The following is a 26,252-nucleotide window of genomic DNA, read 5'->3' as shown; positions in this document are numbered from 1 at the left end:
GTTTGCCTCAGTTTCCTCATCTGCGAAACGAGCTAGAGAAGAAAATGGCAAACCACTCCAGTGTCTCTGCCAAGAAAACCCAAAATGGGGTCACGAAGAGACGGACAGGACTGAAACGAACAATTTCCTGACTCTAAGCTGTCTACTACGCCACCTAGCTGCTGTTTCAAATTTTAAATAAAATGATCAGCCTCGAATTTTAATAAAGTAAATAATAAAGTAACAATAGCTACCATTTATATAGTGTTTCAAGGTTTGCAAAGCATGCTACATGTATCATCTCATTTGATTCTCACCCCATTTAATGGATGAGACAACTGAGGCTATGACAGCTTAAGCAGCTTGGCCAGGCTTAGACAGCTACTAAGGGAGACAGGATTCCAGCTCAGATCTTCTTGTCTCCAAGTCCAGCATTGTCTTAGTGAGATGATATTTGTGAAGCACTTGGCACCATGCCTGGCACAAAGTAGGGACTTAATAAATGCTTGTTTCCTTCTCCTTCCCTATCCATTGTGCCTCAAAGTAAAGGATGAAGTCCTCCACTGAGTGAGACGTGATAAGGAGAGACCTGGAATAGCCACTGGGACCGCGGAATGCAAAGGGATAGAGAAGGCTTCTTTGGCCAAGTTGGAGTTAGCCAGAATGAGTTGGGTCCTAGTCTACATCCTCGGGCGTTTTCCTCTAGCGCCACCCAGTGGGATCTTCTGAGAGAAGCAGAGACTGTAATAGACAGCTTAACCAGGGTTGTGGGCCAGCCCATAGGAGCTGAAGAAGGTCAGAGTCCAAAAGTTTCAGCGGTGGAAAGGACAAGACTGAAGTAGACACACTGAGATTTAGAACAGGAGGGAACCCTTTGGGAATTAACCATCTGAGGGAGGTGGGATGGGTTAAGTGACCCAAGGGCTTGGTGAGGGCTAAGAGTGGGTGCAGTGGGGGCAGCTAGTTGGCGCAGTGGATAGAACACTGGCCCTGGATTCAGGAGGACCTGAGTTCAAATCCAGCCTCAGACACATAACACATACTAGCTGTGTGACCCTGCACAAGTCACTTAACCTCATTGCCTAGCTAAAACAAAAAACAACAACAAAAAAAACACAAGAGTGGGCGCAGTGCATATAGTCTAGGAAATGAGAGATGACTGTTTGCAGAAGATAGCACAAAATTGGAAACCTCAGAAAGAGGTCATTGGATACTAGATTTAGAGCTGGAAGAGACCTTAAGGCCACCTCCCCCCTCATTTTACAAGTGAGGAAATTGAGGCAGAGAGAAGACATAGCTTATGGATTTGAATCCATATGTTCTCCCCTCCAAATCCAGTCTCCCATCCACTATACCTGTGTGGCTAATGTGGGAGCAGACATCAGTGAAGTCAAAGAAAACCAAAAGTATGTTGAATTATCTTTAACATGATTGTTGAAGTGACCAAGATTATGTCAGGGAGTGGAGTATGGTGGCAAATTTAGAAGTCAAGTTAAGTGCTGAAGTCACCTACAGAAAATGGAAATAGGCCTGGGGAAGGAGGGATGCTGTAGTAGCAGAGGGGTGATCGGAGACAATGGCAGCTAAAATGTAATATAAGCAAATGTCCAGGAATGGCTCTTCCATGCTGGGGGCAGTCTGATATAGGAACAGAGGACTGAACTTGGAGTCGGGAAGTCCTGAATTCAGATCCCATTCCAGACACTTACCGGCTAAATAGCACATATGTTTTAGTCTTAGGACATGCCTCCCTTCCTCAAACCCACGCCTCCACGGAAATCTGGGAGGTGAAAGGTATAATGAGGTTGTTTTTATCCTGGTCACTTGCCCAGGTGGCTGGGGTCCTGAGGGGGCAAAAATCAGGACTGATGATCCTTAACCCCATCTCCTGCCTTATTTCAGCTGGATGAGACTGGAATCCATTTTACTAAGCATGTTCTTTTATTGTGTTAAAGATAGCACCCAACTGGTCTAATCTTGTTTCTCATAAACACTTATGGCTGACCCTACCACCACCCAACCTAGGCCCAGTGTCCCAGCATCTCTTGGTCTACAACATGGGGCATATGACAGATCTTGGTGACCTGAGGGGCAGAATTGGGGTTAGAGCGGTTTGGGAAGCCCAAAGAGGTTACTTGTCCATGCGAGCCCAGGCCATCCCTGCCCCCTCTCAAGAAGACATGTCGCGTGGCCTGAGACTTACACTTCTATGTGCCATTTATTTGACACTTAGTATTTATCTTTTTTGCAGGTAGTTTTTTTTTAAGGGGAGAAAGGATTGATTCCAGAAACTGTGGGCTGGCTTGAGAGTGATATCTAGTAAAATTCCAGTATAGGTTTTTAGAGATGGTTTGTAAACATTTAGAAAAAACAAGTAAAAGCCAGTATGGGTTCATAAACCATTCCAAGCTATGCTGATATCCTTTTCTGGAAGGATTACTAGACTGATAAATCAGGGAAATTCACTGGACATAGTATATTTCAGCAGCTTATTTAACCAAATGTTGTATGATGTCCTTTGGATGAGAGGAAAAACACAGTTGAGTGTATTTATAACTGATCATTCTGGAGTTCCCAAGGAATATCGATTAATGAACCAATGTCACACTAGAGGGAGGTCTCTAGATGCTCTGCCCTAGACTGTATCCTGTTAAACATTTTAAACACCTAGAAAATATGAGATGTACGCAACATTGAGAGAGTGAGTGAATATGATACAACAGGGCATTCTGAGGGAGGACAAAGAGAGGCATGTGCTACTCAAATCTAAGCATCACCCTTACCTTGACTACCACTCCCTTTCAGGCCTTGAAGGAGGCAGGCCAGGACCCTAAGCCCAAGAACCTGGGAGTAGCAGGGGGCCCTCTCTATCCCACCCCACCCCCCAGACCACTGACTTTCATTGTGGAGCAGCCTCTATGAAGGAGCCATCCATCTCTACCAACAGCCATTGATGGGGCAGGCCAGCCAGCCTGGTAGAAGTCCATGGCCTCCAACCAAATGACTTGACCAATCTATAGACATACAACTAGGCTGAGGAGACACAGAATAAATCAGGGGTGATACAGAATGGAAGGATGAATGGATGGGGGAGTAAGTCCAACGTTGGGAGAGGGAGGTGCAAAGTTAGGAGATTGATGAAGGTGTACGTAGTGGGGCACAGTGACTAAGTTATATTTAGAACATTCTAGAAACAAATTAAACATGTCTTTTCTGTTGTCCTGCCTAGAAACAGCATTCTCTGCCACAGCTGACCATTGTTTGTTCATTGTAGCAGTTTCTGGGCAGGCCTTTGCAGCAGCGCCCTGCTTTCTAGAAATGTCCTGATTCCATATTTTCTGCTTTCTGAGTTTCTAGAGCACAAGGGCAGTCATCTCATCTGGGAAGGCCTTCCTCCAGACCTATGAGTATGAGGTAGTTAACATTCTTGCCCAGGGTCACGCAGCTAGTAAGTGTCAAGTGTCTGATCCAGATTTGAACTCAGGTCTTCCTGACTCTAAGGCCAGAGCTCTATCCACTGCGCCATCTAGGTGCCACATAAAGATAATTTTTAACATTCATCTAAAACATTTTTTTTTTAGTTCCAAATTTTCTTCCTCCCTCACTCTATGCCTATTTTATCCCTCCTTCCCTGGAGTCACCTTAGAACTCTGTATTTAAAAAAAGAAAGAAAGAAAGAAAGGAAAGAGAGAGAAAGAAAGAAAGAAAGAAAGAAAGAAAGAAAGAGAGAGAGAGAGAGAGAGAGAGAGAGAAAGAAAGAAAGAAAGAAAGAAAGAAAGAAAGAAAGAAAGAAAGAAAGAAAGAAAGAAAGAAAGAAAGAAAGAAAGAAAGAAAGAAAATAAAAAAGAAAACCTCTGTATTTCTCCTGGTTCTTTTTCATTCTTGGAGAATTAGTCATAATTAGAACCACCCAAAAGTCTTAGGTTGCCTCAAGAGTGCATAGGTTCTCCTTCATTGGGGATCTCCCAGCAAAGGCAGGATGACCATTTGTTGGGGAGGGCATGGTGGGAGTTCTTTTTCTGGTGAAAAATCGGGACTTGATGAGCCCCACGTCCCATGCAATGCTAATGGTCTGAGATTTTGTGGAAAACAAAGGGAAACAAGTTCCACATCTCCCCTTCTCCCCCTCAATCCTTCCATCTTTGGGAAATTCTTCTTTTTATTTTAATTAAAATTTTTTGTTACATTTCAAGTGCCGAGTTGTCTCCCCGGTTGCCTCTCCTTCCACTACATTCCCTTCCCATTTGGAGGTCTCTGTCATCACCCATCACAGTGAGAGCCTGGAGCTAATCACCTTTGCATTGAAGACCTGCAGCCCTTCCAAGGTGGCCCTCTGGCCGGGAGCTCTAACTGTAGGTACATTGCTTGACTCAGAGACCTGACCCATCCCCTCTTCTTGCTTCTATATTGACTCCAGGGACAAGGTGCCTTATCTGAGAGGCTCCGGAGCTTCAGCATGCAAGACCTCACTACCATCCGAGGTGATGGGGCCCCTGTCCCCTCTGGCCCACCTCCCTCAGCAACTGTGCGGACCAGCAGCAAACACGGCCAGCCCAAAATGTCCAGAAGTGCATCTGAAAGTGCTGGGAGTTCAGGTAGGTGGAACTCTTCCTCTTCTCTCCTGAAATGCATTCCTTCATCTCATTGGATGGAAGTAAAAGCGGTAGCTGGTGAAACGGAGCTGTCCAAAATCCAGAGACGGACTCGGCTCCCACCCGGTGGCCTTGCTCTCCAAGTAAGCCACATGACAGGGACACAGGATAAGGAGTCCACTCAGCAGGTGAGGAGGCAAGGACCATCTTTAGAAAGGAAATCACTTCTGGAAGTCCTCTGGAAATGCTGTGGGCTAGAAAGGATTGAGCCTTGACCTGGGGTTGTCTTCTTGAAAGACAGAGGGGAAATAGAAGCAGATCAGGTGAAGCTGGGAGATCAGGAGAGATTGAGAAGCAAGGCTGGCCTGTGGCCAAATTGTGGCTTAGCTGGCCATGAGGGGTTCTGTGTCCTCCTCTCTCCCATGGCATCCCACATCCATCCCCTAGGACCCACTCCAGGGACCGTCTACCCTTGACCTGGACACCCAGAGCTCTACTCAGTACCCTTATCCACTGCTCACCCAGATCGTCTTCTTCCCATTTCCCTCCATCCCAACTGAAATTCATCTGCCCCCAGCACATCCTCTCTGTGCTGGAAATGTCAGTTCATCTGATAAACTGATTCCAGCTCTTGGCAGAGTCCATTCCCAGGTGATTAAGCAGGACCTTCTGGAGACAATGTGCCCACCCAAGTCTAAGTCATCAGTGACACTCGTGGTAGAAATGTATGCAGTGTTTTCAACTCCAGTGAGGAAGACCATGCTGGGGGAGGGGTCCTAGTGTGCCCCCCTGCAAAGGATCAGATCTGGCACTAGGATTAGGAGGAGTGCAGTGGAGCACCACAAAGGATTTCCTTTTCTTGGGAACACAACCCTTATGCCTTTGAAATCTTCTCTGCCCTACTGTGGCAAGGTTCTCAGTAACTTAGCTCTCTGTCTCTATGTATGTATGTATGTATATATTCCTCTCTCTGTCTCTCTTTATACATGTGTGCGCACACACACACACACACACACACACACACAAACACATTTAAATATCTTTTTTTGGTTTGGCTTTTGATCTGAAAATGTGATTTCATCTGTGAAAGGACCTCCTAGTGTGTAAACTCCCTCCACCAACGCAGATCGTCAATCTGCCGGCAAATGACAATTTTAGAGAGTTGCCAGGGGAATTAAGAGGTAAGTGTCTTGGCCACAGTCACGCGGTCATTAGCAGAGCTTGAACTCAGATCTTGTAGACTCGAAGGTCAGCCCTCTATCTGCTGTGCAGCCTCTCAGTTCCTTATTTAGTATGGATCATGTATAGTCCCAAGTAGCACATACTCTCCTTGAGGGCAGAAGAAGGGAATAAACATTTCTGTTAGTATGTACTGTGTGCCAGGCACTGTGCTAAGCACTTTACAAGTATTACCTCATTTGCTCCTCATAACAACCCTGGGAGGTAGGCACAGTTATTATCCCCCATTTTATAGATGATGATACAGAACTTAAGTGACCTACCCAGGGGCACACAGCTAGGAAGTATCTAAGGCTGGATTTGAACTCAAGTCTTCTTGACTCCAGCCCAAGTACTCTATCCACTGTGCCACCAGCTGCCTAGAGATGGGACACATTCTATCTTTGTGTCCCCAAATTAATTATGCCCAATTAATACCTTTCACACAGGTGCTTAATAAATGTTTCTTTTTGTTGATGTTGGCAGATTACTGGTGCACACAGTAATAATAATAACAGAAACAGCGAGCATTTACATAGCACTTTAAGGATGCAAAGAGCTTTCCAAATGTCTCTTTTGATTCTCCCAACAACCATGTTTCGCGAGGTGCAATTACAAGTAGCTAGCACAGTGAGTGAAGTATTCAACTGGGAGGCTGGAAGTTCTGAGTTCAGATCTAGCCCCAAGAACCTACTAGGGCAGGTCACTGAATCGCATTGTGCCTCAGTTTCCTCATCTGTAAAAATGGGGAAAATAATAGCACCTCCTCCCTAGGCTGGTTGTAATATTTATAAAGCACTTGGCCAATTTTAAAACGTTATAAAAATGCTAGCTATTATTATTATTATTACTTATTATTATCCCCACTCACACCAAAATCCATGATCCTATGATCTTATGAACTTACATTTTACAGATAAAGAAACTGAGGCCTGGAGAATTTTAATGGCTTGCCTAGGGTTACATAGTGAGTAAAGAATGGACCTGGGAGGAGAAGCCAGGTTTCTCTGACTCCTAACTTCAGGATTTTCTACCGTGGAAGCTGGTGAGAAGGGGCAGAGAAAGCAGTGGAGCCAGCTTCGACACATCGTGCCCAGTACATACTAAAAATACCTTAACGTATGTTTGTTGATTGACTGGTGGATATATTATTCCAGTAGTAATAATAGCTAATATTTATAAAGAACTTACTATGTGCTGGTCACCACAGTAAGCACTTTAGAAATCATTATCTCATTTATTATGCTCACAACAACCTGGGAGGTAGATGCAATTATTACCCCCATTTTACAGATGAGGAAACCAAGGCACTTAACACCTAGATGAGTTGCCCAGGGGTGACCCCAATAGCAAACATCTGATATGGCATTCGTATGCTCTGTTACTTACTAGCCTCACTATGCCAAGATGCTTCCCAGAGGCATGAAGGAAGCTGCCTTTGGAGATTGCTCTGCTGAGCAGTCTGGCATCCTGGGGATTTTCTCAGCCTGGCTGGTGGCAGCTGTCCCACTTGCCTGGGGTGGGGGACCATACAAGGACAGAATTGCTTGTAGTGGCCGCAGCCCAAAATAAAGCATCTCTGGACTGTCAGGCAGCGTCCACAGGCCAGGGCCGGGAGCAGGCACTCAGGCCTCAGCGAGGTGGAAGGGCTCCCTGAGGTAATCCGAGGGGTTGGCAGGAGACCCTCGTGGTTCTTGCACCAGGCTGTGTCCTAAGCAGGGGCCACAAAGATGGTCATAGAATTAGAGTCTGGAGAGGTCTTGGGTTAAGCCCTTCTGATCCAACCCCTTCAATTTGCAAGTGAGGAAAACTCTGACCTGTGAGGATTAAGGGGCAAGTCCCAGGTCACTGGAGGGCTCTTTCCACGTCAGCACAATGCCCCCTTATGCAGTGAGGGGCTAGGCTGATTCCGGATGTCCCATTTGGAAGGCTCTGAGCTTCATTGGGCCAGGATGTGTAGAGAAAGCCAGGTGACACATTGGATAGGAGGCTGGGCCTGGAGTCAGGAAGACCTGAGTTCAAATGCAGCCTCAGACACTTACAAGCTGTGCAAGTGACTTAATCTTTGTCTACCTCAGCTTCTTCATCTCTAAAATGGCTGTTAATAGTAGCACCCACCTCCCCAGGGTTATTGTGAGAATAAAACTAGGTAATATTTGTAAATCACTTGGCAAACCTTTATTATTAGTAGTAGTAGGAGGAGGAGGAGGAGGAGGGAGGAGGAGTGGTAGTGGTAGTGGCAGTGATAGTGGAAATGGTAGTGGTGGTGGTGGTGGTGGTGGTGGTTAGTAGTAGTAGTAGTAGTAGTAGTAATGATGACCTATCGTTCCTTCTAAATTGTAAGACATCCATCCAGAGCCTCCAAAAAGCAGCCCAATAAGAGGGACCTGGTTTTTCACCATGCCTTTAATGTTGAGCCTGTTTTTTCTCCAATATTCCTTATGCATATCAAACAGGCAGCAACATTATTTGAGGAAAGCTAGGGAAGGTTGGGTCAGCCCTGTCCAAAAATTGCTTTTTTTCCATTTTATTTTATTTTTAATTTAACAAGTATGTATTACTAGGTGTGAGACCCTGACCAAGTCACTTCACCCTGTTTGCCTCAGTTTCCCCATCTGTAAAATGAGCTGGAGAAGGAAATGGCAAACCACATCAGTATTTTTGCTAGGAAAACTCCCAATGGGGTCACAAAGGTTGGGACACACACAACTGAAATGACTGAACAACAACAAATTTTCTCTCCTTCCTCCCGCCCAATTTAGAAGAAACAAAGACAAATAAAACCCTTGGAACAAATATGCACGGTCAAGCAAACCACATTGGCCATGTCCAGAAATGTGTATCTCACCCTGCTCCCTCAGTCCACCACTTCTCTGTTAGGAACTGGGCAACAGGCTTCACCACCCATCCTCTGGAATCATAGTTAATCATTGCATTGGTCAGAGTTCTTAAGATCTTCAAAGTTATTTGTCTTCCCAATTTTGCTACGGTATATTCTCCTGGTTCTTCTTACTTCACTCTGCATTGGTTCATACAAGTCTTCCCAGGTTTCTCTGCATCCATCCCCTTCGTCATTTCTTACAGCACAAAAATATTCCATCACATTCATATGTTGTAATTTGTTCAACCATTCTCCAATCGATAGGCATCACTTGGTTTACAATTCTTTGACACTACAAAAAGAGCTGCTATAAATGTCTTTGTACAGATGGGTCCTCTTCCGCTTTGATTTCTTTTTTTTTTTTTTTCTTTTTTTTTTCTTTTGGTAAGGCAATTGGAGCTAAGTGACTTGCCCAGTGTCACATAGCTAGTGTCAAGTGCCTGCATCCAGATTTGAACTCAGATCCTCCTGGAGCTCTATCCACTGCGCCACCTAGCTGCCCCTTTTGATTTCTTGAGAGTATAGATCTATTAGTGGTATTGGGGATTCAGAGTAGGGGGAATTTTCTTTACCCAGGGAATTGGAAGGGATTGGGAAGACCAGGGCTCCTGCGTGATTTCAAGAGTCCTGGTGTCCCCGTCCCTCCCCTTTTTTCTACTTGTAAATGAAGTCCAAGATTAGCCTGGGGGAAAGGAGTGGGTTGGCAAGCAGAGGAAGGGCTCTGCTTTAGGAAGAAGTAGGCAAGGATTCTCTTCCTGGAAAAAGAGTATTAAAGAGTTTTTTAAAAATCCTACAGGCAGCTAGTTGGTGCAGTGGATAGAGCACTGGCCCTGAAGTCAGGAAGACCGGAGTTCAAATCAGGCCTCAGACCAAACACTTGACACGTACTAGCTGTGTGACCCTGGGCAAGTCACTTAACCCCAATTGCCTAAACAAACAAACAAACCTAGAAGGGGGCAAAAAGCATGGGAGAGTCTGCTTTCCAGATGCCTCTGCTCTCCTGTCCTTCCCTGATCCCTTCAACTAGAATTGATGTCTCCTGCCTCTGAGCTCCCAAAACATGAGATCGTAGATTTAAATCTGGAAGAACCATCTAGTCCGTTCCCTTGTTTTACAGAGAAGGAAACTGAGGCCCAGGGATTGGACAACACACGGTGAATTCTAGTGCTGGAATCAGAACCAGGTCCTTTGGTTTCCAATTCGGCTCTCTTTCCGTGGCCCCAGACTGCCTCTTTACTCTGAGGGTGGGGTAGATGAGAAGGAAGGGCCTCTTGACCTCGGTGTGAGGAGGGGGACACCAGGAGGCTGGGTGATGGGGCTAGCTAGGCTAACGGAAGCTAAGGCAGCTCCAGAACCCTGGCTTTATCAGGCAGTGTCTTGGAGCTGGGGGGAGGGAGGGCCAGGGCATCTGAGCAGTGAGCATCTGCCAGAGCTGGCTAGGGCTCAGGGTGATTTTTAGACATACATGGTATCGAGCTGCCCAACAGCCCTGCTCCTGACTCATCCTTCCAGCTGAGAGAGGGAAACAGCAAGTCACGGACAGACCCAGCGTCCTGTGATTGAAGAGCCTCGCTCCTCTCTGCTCTCAGAGCAGCCTTTGCCTTCTGGAAACTCTCTTGGGATCTGGATTTTCGGCTTTTCTTTCCCATGAGTTCTTGCTCCTGCTGTGTCCATTCAAGGGAGAAATTCTAGGGCAGCTGTTGCTGCTGGCTCCTTACAAGTGATTCATGATGGGGGCAGCTAGGTGGCATAGTGGATAAGAGCACTGGCCCTGGAGTCAGGAAGACCTGAGTTCAAATCCTGTCTCAGATGCTTACTAGCCATGTGACCTTGGGCAAGTCACTTAGCCCTGATTGCCTCAAAAAAAAAAAGATTCATCATGGGGCTTAACCTTCATGGGGTTGATAGCCCTAGAAAAGCATCTTTTTTATTTTTTAGGCAATTGGGGTTAAGTGACTTGCCCAGGGTCACACAGCTAGTGAGTGTCAAAGTGTTTGGTCTGAGGCCAGATTTGAACCCAGGTCCTCCTGACTTCAAGGCCGGTACTGTATCCACTGCTCCACCTAGCTGCCCCTGAAAAGCATCTCTTAACAGTAGAAGCTGGGTGGGTTCAGGGGCTCTAATGCCTCTTGGGCTGTTGGGGCCAAGGGCATCCTTGTGAATCCTCTTCATGATCCAAACAGTTAACCATGAATAGGATAGGGATGGGGACTGCATCTGTGATTTCAGTAATCTAGAGAACTCTCAGATAAAGAAACTCTTTCCACCTAGGCAGGTTGGCACCCTCCCTGCAACTTGGAATTTTAGAGACGCTTAGAGAACTGAGGGAGTGTAACATACCCAGGGTATAGAGCCAGAAAGGATAAAAGGCAAAACTTGAACCCAGGTCTTCTAGCCTTGAGAACAGCTCTATCGACTACCCCAAGGTACCTCTATTAACCATTAATAGCTAGAGGGTGACGGGGATGTTCATAATATAGTGCTTCAAGGTGGGTAAAGCACTTTGCCTGTATCAGAAATTCTTAACCTGGAGTCCACAGATAGATTTCAGGGGATCTATGAACTTGAACAGGAAAACATGGTGTCTTTATTCCAAAATAATTGGCTTCCTTTATAAATATATATATTTTATCTCATGCATTTAGCAGTGTGATTCTAAGGAGTCCATAGACTCAGCCAGAATGTCACCCAAAGTGTCCAAGACACAGAAAGGGGTTAGGAAACGCTGGGCTAGATGAAACCATCTTCAATGTGCTATCTACAGCTGCCCAGGCCATTGACTTGAATTCAGAGTACGTGTGGGAGTAAGTGTGTGTGTGTGTGTGTGTGTGTGTGTATCTGTGTGTGTGTCTATATTTGTCTCTGTGTTTCTGTGTCTGTGTGTGTATCTGTGTGTCTATGTCTGTGTTTGTGTATCTGTGTGTGTGTCTGTGTGTGTGTCTATGTGTGTGTCTGTGTGTGTGTGTCTACATCTGTTTGTGTGTGTGTGTCTGTATCTGTGTGTGTCTATATGTCTCTGTGTTTCTGTGTCTGTGTGTGTCTCTGTGTGTCTGTCTATCTGTGTGTCTATGTCTGTGTTTGTGTGTCTGTGTGCGTGTCTGTGTCTACATCTGTTTGTGTGTGTGTGTGTCTACATTCCAGGGCCAGCTAAAAACACATTTTGGATTCATTGCTGTTTGTTCTTTGTGCTTTTCATGATTGCTGCAGCCCCTGCTGCCCTCTATTAGGCAATTAGGGGGAGAGTGTGTCAGACCTGGAGTTAGGAAGACCTGAATTCAAATCCAGCTTCGGACCATTAATTTCCTTAACTATAAAATGGGGATAATAAGAACACCTACCTTTCAAAGTTGTTGTGGGGATATCCTATGTAAAGCGCTTTGCACATCTCCAAGTGCTCTGTAGAAAGGCAATCTCCCATGATTCCTATCATTTATCATCATGAGCACTGGTGGCAGGCTCCCTTAGGACACCCCCATTTTTCCAAGGGCTTCTCGAGGCTGTAGAGTCAAGTTCTCCCCTTTGGGGCTCAGACCTGGGAGGACCCTGGATAAACCCTAGCTCAGCAGGTGGATTGTGCAGAGGGTGAGCTCTGCTGAAATGTGACCATTTTCTCCTCATTACTTCTTCCCTTTGACTTGTGGCTTAGGGGGCTGGGAGGGAGTGGTGGGATAGGGCAGGACATAGCAATGGGCTGACCCAGGGGCCAGGATTGAAGCCATACAGGCTTTAAATAGAAGCCCCCTCCAGGAAAACGTCAGCTATGGTAAACATGACCCAGGGCGCCATCATAGAAACTCCTGGCCCTGGAATGGTTATTATTAGCAAGCTCTTCCTTCCACTGAGTCTAAATCTGACTCTGTCATTTCCACCCATTCTGCCCTCAGGAGCTATGTAAAATAAACTTAATTCCCCTTCCATTTGATAGTTCTGGGGCAGGGGAGGAGGTGCTGTCATGAGACCAGAAATCAGAGATTTAGAGCAGGATGAGACCTAAGAGGGTAGGCATATAACCTACCCATTTTATAGATGAGCAAACTGAGCCCTGGAAAGGTCAAGCGACTTGTCTCCAGTCCTCCAGGTAGTGAGTGACTATGGTGGTAAGGTAGAGCCCAGGTCCTCTGACTTAGAATTTACTGTACTATGGTACCTCTGTGTCTTCCCATAGTTAAAGGTTCTAGGGGTTAGGCCAAGGCCCAGGCTGGGGATTCTTTAGGGAAAAGTCTGGCAAGAGCCATGTAGGTGAACTTGGGGCTCAAGCTTGGGGTTGGGGTTGGCTCGGAAGTGGGATTGTCTTCTGGGGCAGCCCTAATGTATTTCTCCTAAAACAATATAAATATAATAGAAGATGGTTGTGTCTCTGCCCTTCGGGACTTTTGGGGCTATGGGCTTACACATCGGGATCAGAGAGGAAGACAAAATGGCATCCAGTTATGTGTTCATTTGTGTGTGGTGATCAGTGTGATGAGAATTCCGAGGAGAGTGAGGCAGCATGGGTGTGGGCTTCTGTTGGGCTTACAGAAGGGGGTGGGCCCCATGGGAGAGGTGGGATGTGAGCTGGGCCTTGGAGATTTCATGGGATTACCTACTTCTGGTGATTCACTTGGGTACAAATCTACCAGGGGTGGTGGGGAACACAGAGGGTAGCAGGAAAAGTGCTAGAATTATGTGACAGAGGCTCAAGGTTCAAAGCAAGCCAACTCAGTTCCCTAGGCCTCTTTCTTCATCAGTAGAAAAGGGAGGAGGGCATTCTAGGCTCAGCAAGAGAACAATAATAATAACAATAATAATAATAATAATAACAACTAGCATTTATATAGTGCTTTAAGGTTTTCGAAGCACTTTACAAATGTTATTTTATCCACCCAACAACCCTGGGAGGTAGGTGCTATTATCTCCATTTTTCAGTGGAAGAAACTGAGGTAGTCAGAGGTTGCATGACTTACCTAGGGTCACACAGCCAGTAAATGTGACTTCCTGACTCGAAATCCAATGCTCTATCCCTTTCTTCTGTTCCTCACATGGCTCAAAGGCAAGGCTCCTCCCCATCCTGGCTGCCCTCCTCTGGACCTTCTGCAGCTCACCCTCCCAATGCTTTCTAGGCTCCTCTGGGCAGTGTGACTCCGGAGATGTGTAGGCTCATAGATTTCCATCCAGAAGGGACCTTCTCAGCTACTCAATCCAACAGTCTCATTTCCTAAGAATGAGGACAGAGTTCCCAGAGCCTACTTTGGGGGGTATTGGATGGTAGTGTTTCTAAACTCTCATTTCAGCATCGCTTTGGGGTCACAAAAGGTTTTACAGGAATTTCAAGGAGGATACGCCATTCAGCCACCGTGCCCGTGTCTCTCTCATGCCCCCATTCTACTCAAGAAACTGAGGCCCACCTGGAAAGACTAAATGACCTGGCAGATCCCTCATGAGGAGTAAAGTAGGATTTGAACCAGGTCTTTTGACCCCAAATCGATCCCTCTTGCCCCTCTGTCATGGGTCTCATGCCCTCCTCTGCTCCCCAGAGCATCACTGATGGCCGATTTGTTCTGTCTCCAGTGTGTACCTGCTGCTCCTCATGTAGGACCCGGAAAGGTGAGTGGGAGGGACCCAAGGTCCCATCCTCTCTGCTCTGTAGTGGCCTGATGGCTGTGACGTTTCTAACCTGACCTTTGGACCCTGATAACTGGGGGCCCCTGTCAGCTGTGTGGTTCTTGTGTTGTGCTTTGTGGGAGGAAGAGGAATCCTGGTTCTTCCATAGCTCCCCATATCTATCCCTTTGTGTCTTGAAGAAGGGAGCAGAGGTAGTCTTACAGGGACGGGGCTGCCTGACTTGTCTAAAATGCCCTGAGGTGGGCATGGGTACTCTGGTAACTCATGGGGGGTGGAGGCTGGAGGAACCAGGGCACTTGGGCTTCTCCAAGTCCTACAGATGCCACAGAGAATGTCCACCAGAGCCCCCTGTGCATTGGGAGTCTGTGGGCTAGAGCCCCAATTTCTCTGTACTTAGAAGGAGCAAGCCCAGAATTTCTCAAAGCCTCCATTCTAAATGGGGTTGGAGAACCCCAAAACCAAGCCTCCTCCTGCTTCTGGGAGGCCCAGTGTAAGTAGTGATCCCCTATCAGCACAGCATCCTAGCAGATGCATCCCAGACCCCAGGGTTCTCCTCTCCATCCCCCCTGCCACGCCCCACGTGCTCACCATGTGGCTCTAACAGTTTGGAGCGTTGAGTTTGCCGAGCTAATGAGCAGCCTGCCTTCCTCTCCCCTCCCCCATTTCCCTCCCCTCCCTCCACCAGCCCTGCACCACAGCCGAACTCATTGGCATCCTCTAGCTGCTTGAGATGGCTTTGACCGCATGAGAACAGATGGAGGAAAGGGTGGGGCTGGGGACGCTGCCATCCTGAGCAGGGAAGGCTGTAGACACATAATTCTGGGGGCGTGGGCTTTCCAAGGGGAGAGAGACCTCCCTCCTTTCTCTTTAGCTGCCCCTTTCCCACCCCCTCCCCCTTGTCCCCTGCCTTCCTCTCTCTCCTTCCCCACGTACCCCAACCCTACTTTCCTTAGTGGTTTAAGAATCTGTGGCATTCCACCTGTGGACAAGAAACCATGGGCCCTGGATCTTTCAGGTTACTGTGAATAATTGCTTTCTCAATTGATAGACTTTTTGATGGTTTGATGATTTGTATGAGTGTACCAAGCTATAAATTTTCAGGAAAATCCTCATGCTTCCTGATCCTCATTAAAATCCTTTCTCCTTAAAAATCAACCGAACAAAACCGGTCTGTGGCTGTTTATGGGGTGTGCAGCAAGTCTGCGTTTCAGGAGAGTCTGAACCTGTAATTTCTTCCATGCAAAGAACTCCCCACATGGAAATTCCCTCCAACAATGCAGATCTGGAACTCATCTGTGACTTATAGAGCCTTAGAGAATTTCCTGGGGTCAATGAGAGGAAAAGTGACTTTCATTAAAGAAGCATTTATTTTTAGTATTTATTAATATATATTTTTACATCTCTTTCATTTCTAAATATATGCCCTTTCCCCTACCCAGAGAACTGTCCCTTGTAACAAAGAATAAAAAAGAAAGGGGGGGGGAGAGAAAACAGTTCATTGAAATTAACCAGCCTGAAATTAACTGAGTCTGATAGTAGATGCAGTGTTCCACACCTCTGGTCCCCCACCTCTGCAAAGAAGGGAAAGAAAGACATTTTTATGTCCCTTTGCCTAGATAGCTAGGTGGCACCACACATAGAGTGCTGGATTTGGAGTCAGGAAGACCTGAGTTCAAATCCAACTCAGATACTTATCAGCTGTGTGACCCTGGACAAGTCATTTAACCTTTGCCTCAGTTTCCTTGACTATGAAACAGAGATAAAAATAGCGCCTGTCTCCCAGGGTTGTTGTGAGAATCAAATGAGCTGTTTGTAAAGCGTTTTGCAAACCAATTGTCCAATATACCTTTTGTATACGCATTGGTCCAGAGGGCACTGAGGTCACTTCCATGTCTCCAATTTTGTGACTCTCACTGATGCTATCTGTCAAAACTTTAGGCTCCTAGAGCTGGTAGTAGAGAGAGGTTGGGAGAATCCTCAGATGTTGGTCTAGTTCTTTGCCTTCAGGCAGTTCAGGAGTTAAAGCATTTGCAACAGATGGTCAGTCATTTTTTAAAACGCCCTTTCTCTTCCCCCCAAAGAGACCCTTTTCTCTTCCCTTTCTAGGCCATTTCTGCATTCTGGCTCCGGCTTTAAGTTTTTCTGGTCCCTGCATGTCTATTAGAAGTGATGGCCCAGGTCTCAGAGGGGTTGGTATGCACAGGAGAGCTAACAGTCAGCAAAATGAGCCACTGTTTGCAACAGGCAGGACTAGCCTAAGCACCTGTCTTGGGCCAGAAGAGGAAGGGGAGCAAGAGTGCACCATCATTTGGGTCTCCTCCAGCCGCCACTGAAGGGGACTGTCTCTTTCAACAGGGAAACTGAGAGCATTTGATTAGAGTAACAGAGTGGATTGGAGCCTGGGCATCTGGAGTGAACCTTGGCTTTCCATCTTAGCTGATTCACCTTCTTTCCTCCTTCCCTTCCCCTGCCCCTTCTCCTTTTCCCTTTCTCAATTGCCCTTTTCCTCTTCTCTCATTCCCCTGGACCAAATGATGTTCTCTTGATTTGGGAGATTAGGTCTTTAGTTGTCTGTACCCTGATGCATATAGAAATTCCTAAACTCTAGGAGGGTGAGGGTACAGAGGATGGTCAGAAGTGAGGAGTGAAAATGGGGAGAAGGTAGGAGTGTAGTTATAGAGGTGGATAGGTTGGTGAGCTGCTTGGGGGAAGTATCTTTGTCTAGAGCAATGATGTCCAACTCATAGAGACCTCAGTCACTAAGCTGCACTTAAAGATCACTACTGGCTGCGGATCAACTTAGAAAAACACAAATTAACATTGTCTATGTCTTAGTGTATTTTTATTTATTTTGTTAAATATTTCCCAGTTATATTTTTAAAAATACTATTTTATTTTCCCCCAGTTACATGTAAAAACCTTTTTTGACATTGTGGGACGGGAATCCTATAATAATAATAATAAGGAATAGATTCAATGCAGCACTTTAAAGTTTACAAAGCACTTTACATCACATATACTATCTCATTTGATCCTGTGAAGTAGGTGCTATTATTATTATTTCCCTTTTACTGATGAGGAAGCTGAAAATGTCTTGGGCAGGATTTGAACTCGGATCTCTCCAGTACTCTATCCATTTCAGCCACATAGCTGCCTTATTATGGGTGGTACCTTTTGGTTAGAGTTTGTCCCTGGCTAGAGAGGACAGAGCGGAACTCTTGTATTGGTAGGTAAAGTATGCATATGAGCCACCAGGGGGCAGGGGAAAGAGAAATGCGTTTGAAGTCATAAGACTTGGGTCCAAATCTCAGCTTTGCTATTTACTCCCAACCCCCCCACCCCCTTTTTTTACCTTGGGTAAGTTGTTTAACCTCTCTTGGCCTCAGTTTTCCCATCTGTAAAATGAGGGGGTCCAATAAGATGACTTCTGGGGTCCCCTCTTTTGCCTCAGTTTCCTCACCTTGCCTATTTCAATGCTTAGCTTCCTTCAAGGCTCAGCTCAAGTCTCCCCTCCTGTGGGAAGCCTTTCCTGGTCTCCCTCCCTACTCGCTAGGGCTCTCTCTCCCCACCTCAAACCGTCTTGTATTTACTTATCTTTGTAGGTGTTACATTCTCTGTAGAATGTAAGCTTCTGGAGGGCAGGGACTTTTTTTTCTTTTTTCTTTTTTTTTCCCCCTCATCAATTGGGTACTTACTTAATTCTAGCTCTTTCTTTTATATATATATACACATATATGTATGTATATGTATGTATATGTATGTATGTATATACGTGTATATGTATATATGTATGTATATGTATGTATATATATGTATGTATGTGTACACATATATGTATATATATTAAACATTTGTTTATTTATTTTTAGTTTTCAACATTCACTTCCACAAGATTTTGAATTCCAAATTTCCTCCCAATCTCATTTCTCCCCCAACCCCAAGACAGCGTACATTTTGAATGCCCTTTAGCCTAATCTGCCCTCCCTTCTATCACTGCCTCCCTTCTCTTATACCCTTCCTCTTCTTCCTGTTGGGCAGGATAGATTTCTACGCCCCATTGCCTGTATATCTTACTTCCCAGTTGCATATGAAAACAATTTTTAACATTTGTTTTTAAAATTTGGGGTTCCAAATTTTCTCCCTTCCTCCCCCCCACACTGAGAAGGCAAGCAACTCAATACAGGTTATACACATGTAGTCACGCAAAACACTTCCATAGTAGTCATATTGTGACTACTATATTTCCCTTCATCTTATCCCACCCACCATTTATTCTATTCTCTCTTTTAACTCTGTCCCTCCTCAGAAGTGTTTGCTTCTGAAGCAGGGACTGTTTTTGCCCTTTCTTTGTCTCCCTAGTGATTAGTACAGTGCCTGGTATACAGTAAGTACTTAATAAATGCTTATTGATGATGGTAATGATGCATATCCCTCTTAGCTCTAAATGCCATGATGCTCTGTGAGCTCTGTGATACCCTCTATCTCTAACATTTGGTGATTCTGACTCTCTTATTTCAAAAGGTCATGGTAATAGGACCAGCCTGAGAACCTGGCATAGCCAGTGGTGGCTTTGGCACCATGTCTTAGAGTTACAAAAAGTTGCATCTTAAAGAAATGATCTGTTTTAGTGATACAGATGTCCTGGGTACACAACTGTAGGGAAACCCTAAAGTTTGCACTGTTGGAATAAATTGTAACAACAAGTAAAAACTAACTCAGTTACCCATTTTCCAGATAAGTCAGAAAGTCAACAGGCATCTATTAAACACTTAATATGTTCTAGGTGCTGTGTGCTAAGGATACAAAGATGGCAGAAACATGCTCCCTACCCTCAAGGAGAGTACATTCTGATGGGAGAGACAACTGGGTACATATGAGAACTATACAGAGTAGGTGAAAGGTCACCTCAGAGGGAAGGCACTAGCACCTGATTGGAGGGGGTGGGGGGGAAACCTCTTAAAGGAGAAGCCTCTCAAAGTACATAGGACTTGAACTGAATCTTAGAGAGGGAAACCAGGGAAACCAGGGAAACCAGGAGGCAGAAGTGAGGGTACAAAGCACTCCAGGCATAAGGCACAGCCATTGCAAAGGCTTGGAGATGAGAGATGAGGCATAGTGTTTGAGGAGCAGTAGGGGATTAACAAGGGATTATGTTAAGTATTACATACCAGCCTCTCCTTCACCCAGCCTCCCTTGATGCCATATCTCCTGCTTATGCCTCTCAAGTCTCTCTCTGCCTTGATTTACCTCTCTGCCTCAGCATCTCACTATGTATGTGACCGTGTATCTTCCTTTCATTTTCCTTTTTCTCCTAACAAGTCCTCTCCCCACCCCATACACAATTTAGAACTAAAATATATGTATTATTTCTTTGTGTATTTGTTAAATATAACTTCATTTTCCTTCTCATCATTTTAAAAAGCAAGCAATTGGAACTCACTTCTGCATCTAAAAATAGATTGATCAACCCTTCCCCTCAAAAAAAGGAGGGGAGGCTCTTTTTATTGATATGGATTTTACTTAGATGATTTTTTTCCCCCTTGAGTCACAAGCCCACAATAGAAAGAAAGGGAAAAGCTCCTTGATGCTAAAGCATGTGCGTATGGGATTTCTTCTAACAGTGTATTCTTTTCTTTTCTCTATGTAAATATCACGGGACTTTGACGTAAGTGCTCTGGATTTGCACGCGTTTCCTTTGACTCACTTACCACTGTGTGCGCGCTGGTTTTTCACTAACTAGTCTTGGATGGATTTGTGTTTGCTGAGCTGGGGACGTCCTGGGGTGGCGGAGGGGATGTGGCTGAGTAACCAAGGGGAGGGGACAGGGGAAGTTGAGGAGAGCACACTGCTTCCCTGGGAGCTAACCGGAAGATCTGAAGAGGTTTGAAGATGGGTTTGGGGCCTGTTGCTTGTCTGGCTGACATGTTTCCTAGCAAGGGTAAAATTTTCCTGAGCCCACAATAACAGAATGGACAAAACAGATATGCTTAAGTATAGACAGCAAAATTTTAAGTTGATTTGGGGGGGAGGGGCAGCCCCTCTGGGCTCTGATGTCACTAACTTAGGGCTTGGGACTCTAGGTTGTATCTCATAATAGTATCATGCACACACTTGATTTGTAGGCAAGGGGTCTTGAGTTCAAATCCTAACTTGGCCACTTACTAACTGTGTGACTTTGGGCAAGTCATATCCTCTCTTTAGGACTCGATTTCCTCATCTGTAAAAGGAAAGGGCTGAACCAAGTGATCTTCCCCCCCACACACACACTTCTCTCTCTCTCTCTCTCTCTCTCTCTCTCTCTCTCTCTCTCTCTCTCTCTCTCTCTATCTCTCTATCTATCTTTCCATCTTCCCTCTCTCCTTTCCTCTTTTTCTCTCCTTCCCTCCCTTTATTTCTTTCTTTTCCTCCTTCTCTCTACCCCTTTCTCTCTCTCTCTTTTTCCATCTTCTCCCTCTCTTCCTTCTCTCCTCCTCCTCTTCCTCTTCTTCTTCTTCTTCTTCTTCTCCTCTCTCTCTCTCTCTCTCTCTCCATCTCTCCATCTTTCCATCTTCCCTCTCTCCTTTCCTCTTTTTCTGTCCTTCTCTCCCTTTATTTCTTTTTTCCTCCTCCTCTCTACCCCTCTTTCTCTGCCTTTCCATCTTCCCCCTCTCCTCTTCTTCCTGTTCTTCTTTTTCTGTCTCTCCCTCTTTCCATCTTTCTATCTTCCCCCTCTTTCTTTGTTTCCATCACTTCCTCATTTCTCTCTCCCCTCCTTTTCTTCTTCTCTCTTCTCTCTCTCTCTCTCCCCTCCCACTTTCCATCTTCCCCCTCCCTCCATAGTAAAGTCACTGCACAGTCACACCTCTAGTAAGTTGACTGTAAATCAGTATTTCTCCACCCAAATCATCTAGGACAAGGGAAAAATATCAAAATTCTCTGATTTGGAAGAGGAGGGAAAGCGAGGAGCCGAAGGTCAGTCCAGAGTTGCCAGGATACGCCATTGGGCAACACCAATATGTCTAGACTCTTAGCTGCTCCATCCCTGGCGAGCTCTGAGGCTCAGTTAACACTATTGTGCTCTCATGCTGCCCCCTGTTGACTTCATCTTGGAAGAGCAAGAGGATGCAACAAACAGCCAGATGAGAATTGTATCCAAATTCTTAACGTTACCTTCCTTAATAAAAGCTTGTTCATTCTTTCAATTATTTCCCCATGGCTGGTGTTATTACAGTGTAGCAACATCTCTCTTAATAAAGAGGATGTAAGTCCTAACAGCACACCACGCTCCAGTGGTAGAGACTTTGCTACACAAAAGGCAGACAATAGGACATATAGGAATTTATTATATATTGCTGGTTGTCAGAAAAATGAGGGCGACTATTAAAATGTCATTCACAGGATCACAGATTTAGAGCTGGAAGGGACCTTACAGGTGGTCCAATCTAACCTCCCCATTTTACAGTTGAGGAAACTGAGGCAAACAGGGTGAAGTGACTTGCCCAGGGGCACATAGCTAGTGTCTGAGGCTGTATTTGAACTCAGGAAGAAGAATCTTCCTGACTTCAGGCCTGAAGCTCTATCCACTTCACCACTTAGCTGCCTATATTTGCCCATATAGGACAATAAGTTGGGAGGCCCCAAGAGATCCCTTTCCTTCCCTGGTCCCTGATATTTGATGCTCAAACTAGTGTAAAAAAATTAGTTTTCATGGAGATACTTATGTCATACAGGACTCAACAGGAGCTAGGGAATATGCTCATTAAAATCAATTGGTCAAGCATCAAGGCCGTCAACCACTAAACATATGAGCCATGGCCAAATTGGCTTCATGTGATGACTGACTCTGACTCATCACAAAGAAGCTTGCATCCCAGCAAATCGCTTAATAGAATGTCAGCTTGCTGAGGGCAGAGGCCATTTGGTTTTTCTGTTTGTATCCTTCCCAGCATAGTCCCTGAGGCATAGTAAGACCATTGATTATTAGAGCCTATGATCATTGATTTCGAGCCAGACGAGACCTTCAAATAAGAAAACAGACACTGGAAAGATAAGTCACTTGCCTACGATAACATGGCCTGGGGCAGGATTTAAACCCAGACGTTCTTTACTCTTAAGTCCCTAGGCAGTAGGCCATATTGCCTCTCTCAATTAATCACCCTAGACAGGACTTGAACCCACAAACTTTGGCTTAAGAGGCCAATACTTTATCCATGTGACTGCTGAAGCTTTTTTTCCACTTAATAAATGCTTGTTGGGTTAAGCTTACTGAACTCTAGATTCTGCAGATAATTTGTTCACTGAATACTGTCACTTGGTGAAAACTTCAATTTTTGTTGTAGGGAATATCGATTATATCTGGAAGGAGGAGCCACAGTAATTAAAAAAAAAAGGTCACTCACATCACCAGGAGATATTGGTCACACACACACACACACACACACACACACACACACAAAGATGATATGATTGTTGAATGGCCCAACTTCTGGGCAAGTCACTTAATTCATTTCAATTCAACAAACATTTATTAAGAACCTACTGTGGACCAGGTGGACAGCTAGGTGGCACAGTGGATACAGTGCCAGCCCTGCAGTCAGGAGGATCTGAGTTCAAATAAGGCTTTAGATACTTATTAGATGTGTGATCCTGGGCAAGTCACTTAACCCTGTTTGACTCAGTTTCTTCATCTGTCATGATCTGGAGAAGGAAATGGTGAACCATTCCAGTGTCTCTGCCAAGAAAACCCCAAATGGGGTCATGAAAAGTCCGACATGACTGAAACGACTCAACAACGATGAGTACAGGCACTGAGTCCCTCAGTTTCCTCGTCTGTAAAGTGAGAGGGAAGGGGGACTCAGCAAATTTCCCAGGTTCCCTGCTCTGATGACCTCTGGCTGTCTGAGGGTCACTTCAAGCTTCTAACCACGCATGGAGGATTGTGCAGAATGTGTACTCTAACACCGTGTGGTCTCACTCCTCCTGTGCATGAGGACACTGCCGACCTGACCTGTCCTCACTGTACTTTGTCTTCCTCCGTCTAGATTTTAAATGGACTCTAAGTGGTTGAGGGAGAGGTGAATGAGGGGGGTGTGAAGTTATGGAAGCCGCACCCACACCGGGACAAGGACCCATTGATATTCTCCGATGAGGAAGAGGAGGAGGAGGATCTGTTGGATTATATGTACAAGTTTAAAGCTCCCCGGAAGACGGAGACACCTCTGGAGGTACCTGGTGTCCCGTGTCTCAGTGGGAGAGACCACAAGTATTTCAAATGAGTCTCAAGGTCAAGGTTGTAGGATACGCTTTGCACCAAGATCCTGTTGGGTTGACTAGGGTCATTTTTATTTTGGACTAGACCAGTGATTTCCAATGCAGATCAGCATTAGTTCTGCAGGAGAGTTCTGCATGGAGAGGTTAGTGACTCATTCAGAGTCTCAGAGTGACTTACATGGTTCAGCTAAGGAATGGCCTTGGGGTAGAGGGCAGAAGATGTGCACTTTCTTTCAGGGCCTTACTGAAGGGAGGCATAAGGATAGGGCAAGGGATTGGGTTGGAAACTCTACCAGAGCAGGGCAGCCCCTTCCTCTCTAATTTAGCATCTTGGATGGTTGCCTAGAGAGTAAAGAGTGACTGGCCCAGGGTCACCCAGCCAGCACGTATAAGAGATGTCTTCCTGGCTTCCAGGACAGCTCTTTGCCTTTCAGAATTTTCCTGTGCACTAAGAAATTGAAGAGAGATTGCCAGGGGAAAATTTCACAACTCTTGAGCTCCCCCCTCACTCATACAACCCAACCCAATGAACACTAAGTACTCTAGACAAGAGGAGACCTTGTTTTAGATAATACCCATTCCCTGGCCTCACAGAACTTGCAGTCTAGTCAGAATAATAATTGATGTGAGCGCTTACCGGTTAACATAGGACTTTCCTTCCATACATGAATAGGACTGTTGATTCAGAGCTTGAAGAGACCCTAAAAATCATATAAACCAGCAATTCTCAAACTCTTTGGCCTTGGGCCCCTTTAAAATGATCAAGAACCCCTTTACACTCTTAACACTGTTGAGGACACCAAAAAGCTTTTGTACATGTGAGTTATAGCTATTAATACGATATTAGAAATTAAAGCTGATAAAATTTTAAACTATCCATTTGTTCATTTTAAAATCGTAACAAATTCATTATATGCTAACAAATAAAATAGTCTCATGGAAAATAACTATATTTTTCTCAAACAAAGTTTAGGGAGAAAAGTGGCATTGTTTTACATATTTTTTGCAAGTCTCTTTGATGTCTGGCTTAAGACAGTTGGAGTCTCTTAGCTGTCTGTTGTGATATGTTCTTTTGCTTAAAGTAGAAGAAGAAAATCTGGCCGCACACAGATATGTAGTTGGAAAAGGGAAGAGTGTTGTAATAGGCAAATAATGTCATTATTATTATGAAAATAGTGCAAGTCCCCTGAAAGAGTCTGGGGGGGGTAGCATTGCAGAAAGCCTGCTATAGACCAACCCCCACACTTTACATTGGAGGTGAAGTGACTCGCCTAGGCTTACACAGATAGTAGTCACTTAACTAACGTCACACCTTTAGTAAATGGCAAGACAGACATTCAAACCCAGGACCTCTGACTCCAGACCCTGTACTTACCACATGTGTCTCCTTTTGTTTAATTCTCACAACAAATCTTGTGAGGAAAGTGCTATAGCTATCATTATTATTAGCAATAAAAACAATTATTATTATTTTGATGATGTTCAATCATTTTTCAGTCATGTCTGACTCTTCCTGACTCCATTTGGGGTTTTCTTGGCAAAGATACTGGAGTGGTTTGCCATTTCCTCCTCCAGCTCATTTTACAGATGAGGAAACTGAGGCAAACAGAGTTAAGTGACTTGCCCAGGGTCACACAGCTAGGAAGTGTCCGAGGCCAGATTTGAACTCAGGAAGATGAGTCCTCCTGACTTCAAGCCCAGCACTCTATCCACTGTCCCACCTAGCTTCCTTATTACTACTACTACTACTATTGCTATTACTATTATTATTATTAGAAATGAATAAACTCAGGAAGATAAGTCCTCCTGACTTCAAGCCAGACACTCTATCCACTGTACCACCTAACTGCATTATTATTATTATTATTATTATTATTATTATTATTTTATTATTTATGAATAAACTTGGATTAGAATCCACGTCCTTTGGCTTCCAAGTCCCATACTCTTGTCTACAGTGAGGCTGGAGCTCAATGGGGCTGGCTGTGTCCCTGCTTATCTCGCCTTCTTGGGGAGCAGCTTCTGCAGGGCAGCTGAATCAGAGCCCCTCTTAGCTGAAGGAAGCAAGAGAGGGTTTAGGGTTTGTGGATAATGAGAGGCCTTGAAGCACCCACATTTTACTAGGTGTCAAATCTTACATTACGAACTCAAACCGACCTCATTCTAATGTGACAGCCTAGTGCCAAAGCCTAGTGCTTCGTTTGAAAACCTGGGTGGTAGGATGACAGCTTAGTAACAAAATTGCCAGATGAGTTTGTCTTCTCTGACTCCCGATGGGCGCCGAAAGTAGATGCTGGGATTGGACTCAACACAATTGGTGGTTTTGCCCTTTAAAAAGTCCAGGGAGAATGTGTTTTCAGTTAGGTGTCACAAGCACCACGTACTCCCTGAGTGGACCTAGCTCTTCCCTTCAGTGAAGGTTAATGCATTGACTGCTCCTGTATGGCTATGCTTTAAAAAAAAAAATGGCTGGGGGCAGGGTGGGGGGTGGGGTTGAACTGTATCTGTGATTTCATTAGCTAAGGGAAAACATTGCTGAGAATGGGTTTTCTGAAGAGATTTCCCATCCCTGGAGTTGTTCAGGCCAAAGACAGATGGCTACTTTTTTGGAGACAGGTCATTGTTTTTGTTTGGTTGGGTTGGGTTGGTTTTTGAGGGAGGATGGAGTCTTGCGATTTTGCAATGTGGGAACTCCCAGTATGGAAACTCCTTTTCCCAACTGCAGATCTGCT

At 45.1% G+C, this 26,252-nt stretch overlaps 1 protein-coding gene across 2 annotated transcripts in view; it reads left to right on the top strand.

The window, feature by feature from the left end:
- The window catches only part of REEP1 (receptor accessory protein 1), a 141,607-nt gene that overhangs the window by 108,704 nt on the left and 6,651 nt on the right, over positions 1-26,252 (top strand). The window contains exons 6-8 of one of the 2 annotated variants that reach the window (XM_020969497.2): positions 4,397-4,574; positions 14,218-14,253; positions 23,311-23,474. In XM_020969497.2, coding sequence (XP_020825156.1) covers positions 4,397-4,574; positions 14,218-14,253; positions 23,311-23,474 — 378 coding nt within the window. The remainder of the gene's footprint in view (positions 1-4,396; positions 4,575-14,217; positions 14,254-23,310; positions 23,475-26,252) is intronic. The other variant, XM_020969498.2, reaches the window with a different exon arrangement.

This window comes from Phascolarctos cinereus, unplaced genomic scaffold (genome assembly GCF_003287225.1).
Source record: "Phascolarctos cinereus isolate Bilbo 61053 unplaced genomic scaffold, phaCin_HiC Scaffold_2;HRSCAF=192, whole genome shotgun sequence".
Taxonomy (NCBI): domain Eukaryota; kingdom Metazoa; phylum Chordata; class Mammalia; order Diprotodontia; family Phascolarctidae; genus Phascolarctos; species Phascolarctos cinereus.
The sequence above is the reverse complement of the archived record's forward strand: the minus strand, read 5'-3'. Positions and strand labels throughout refer to the sequence as shown.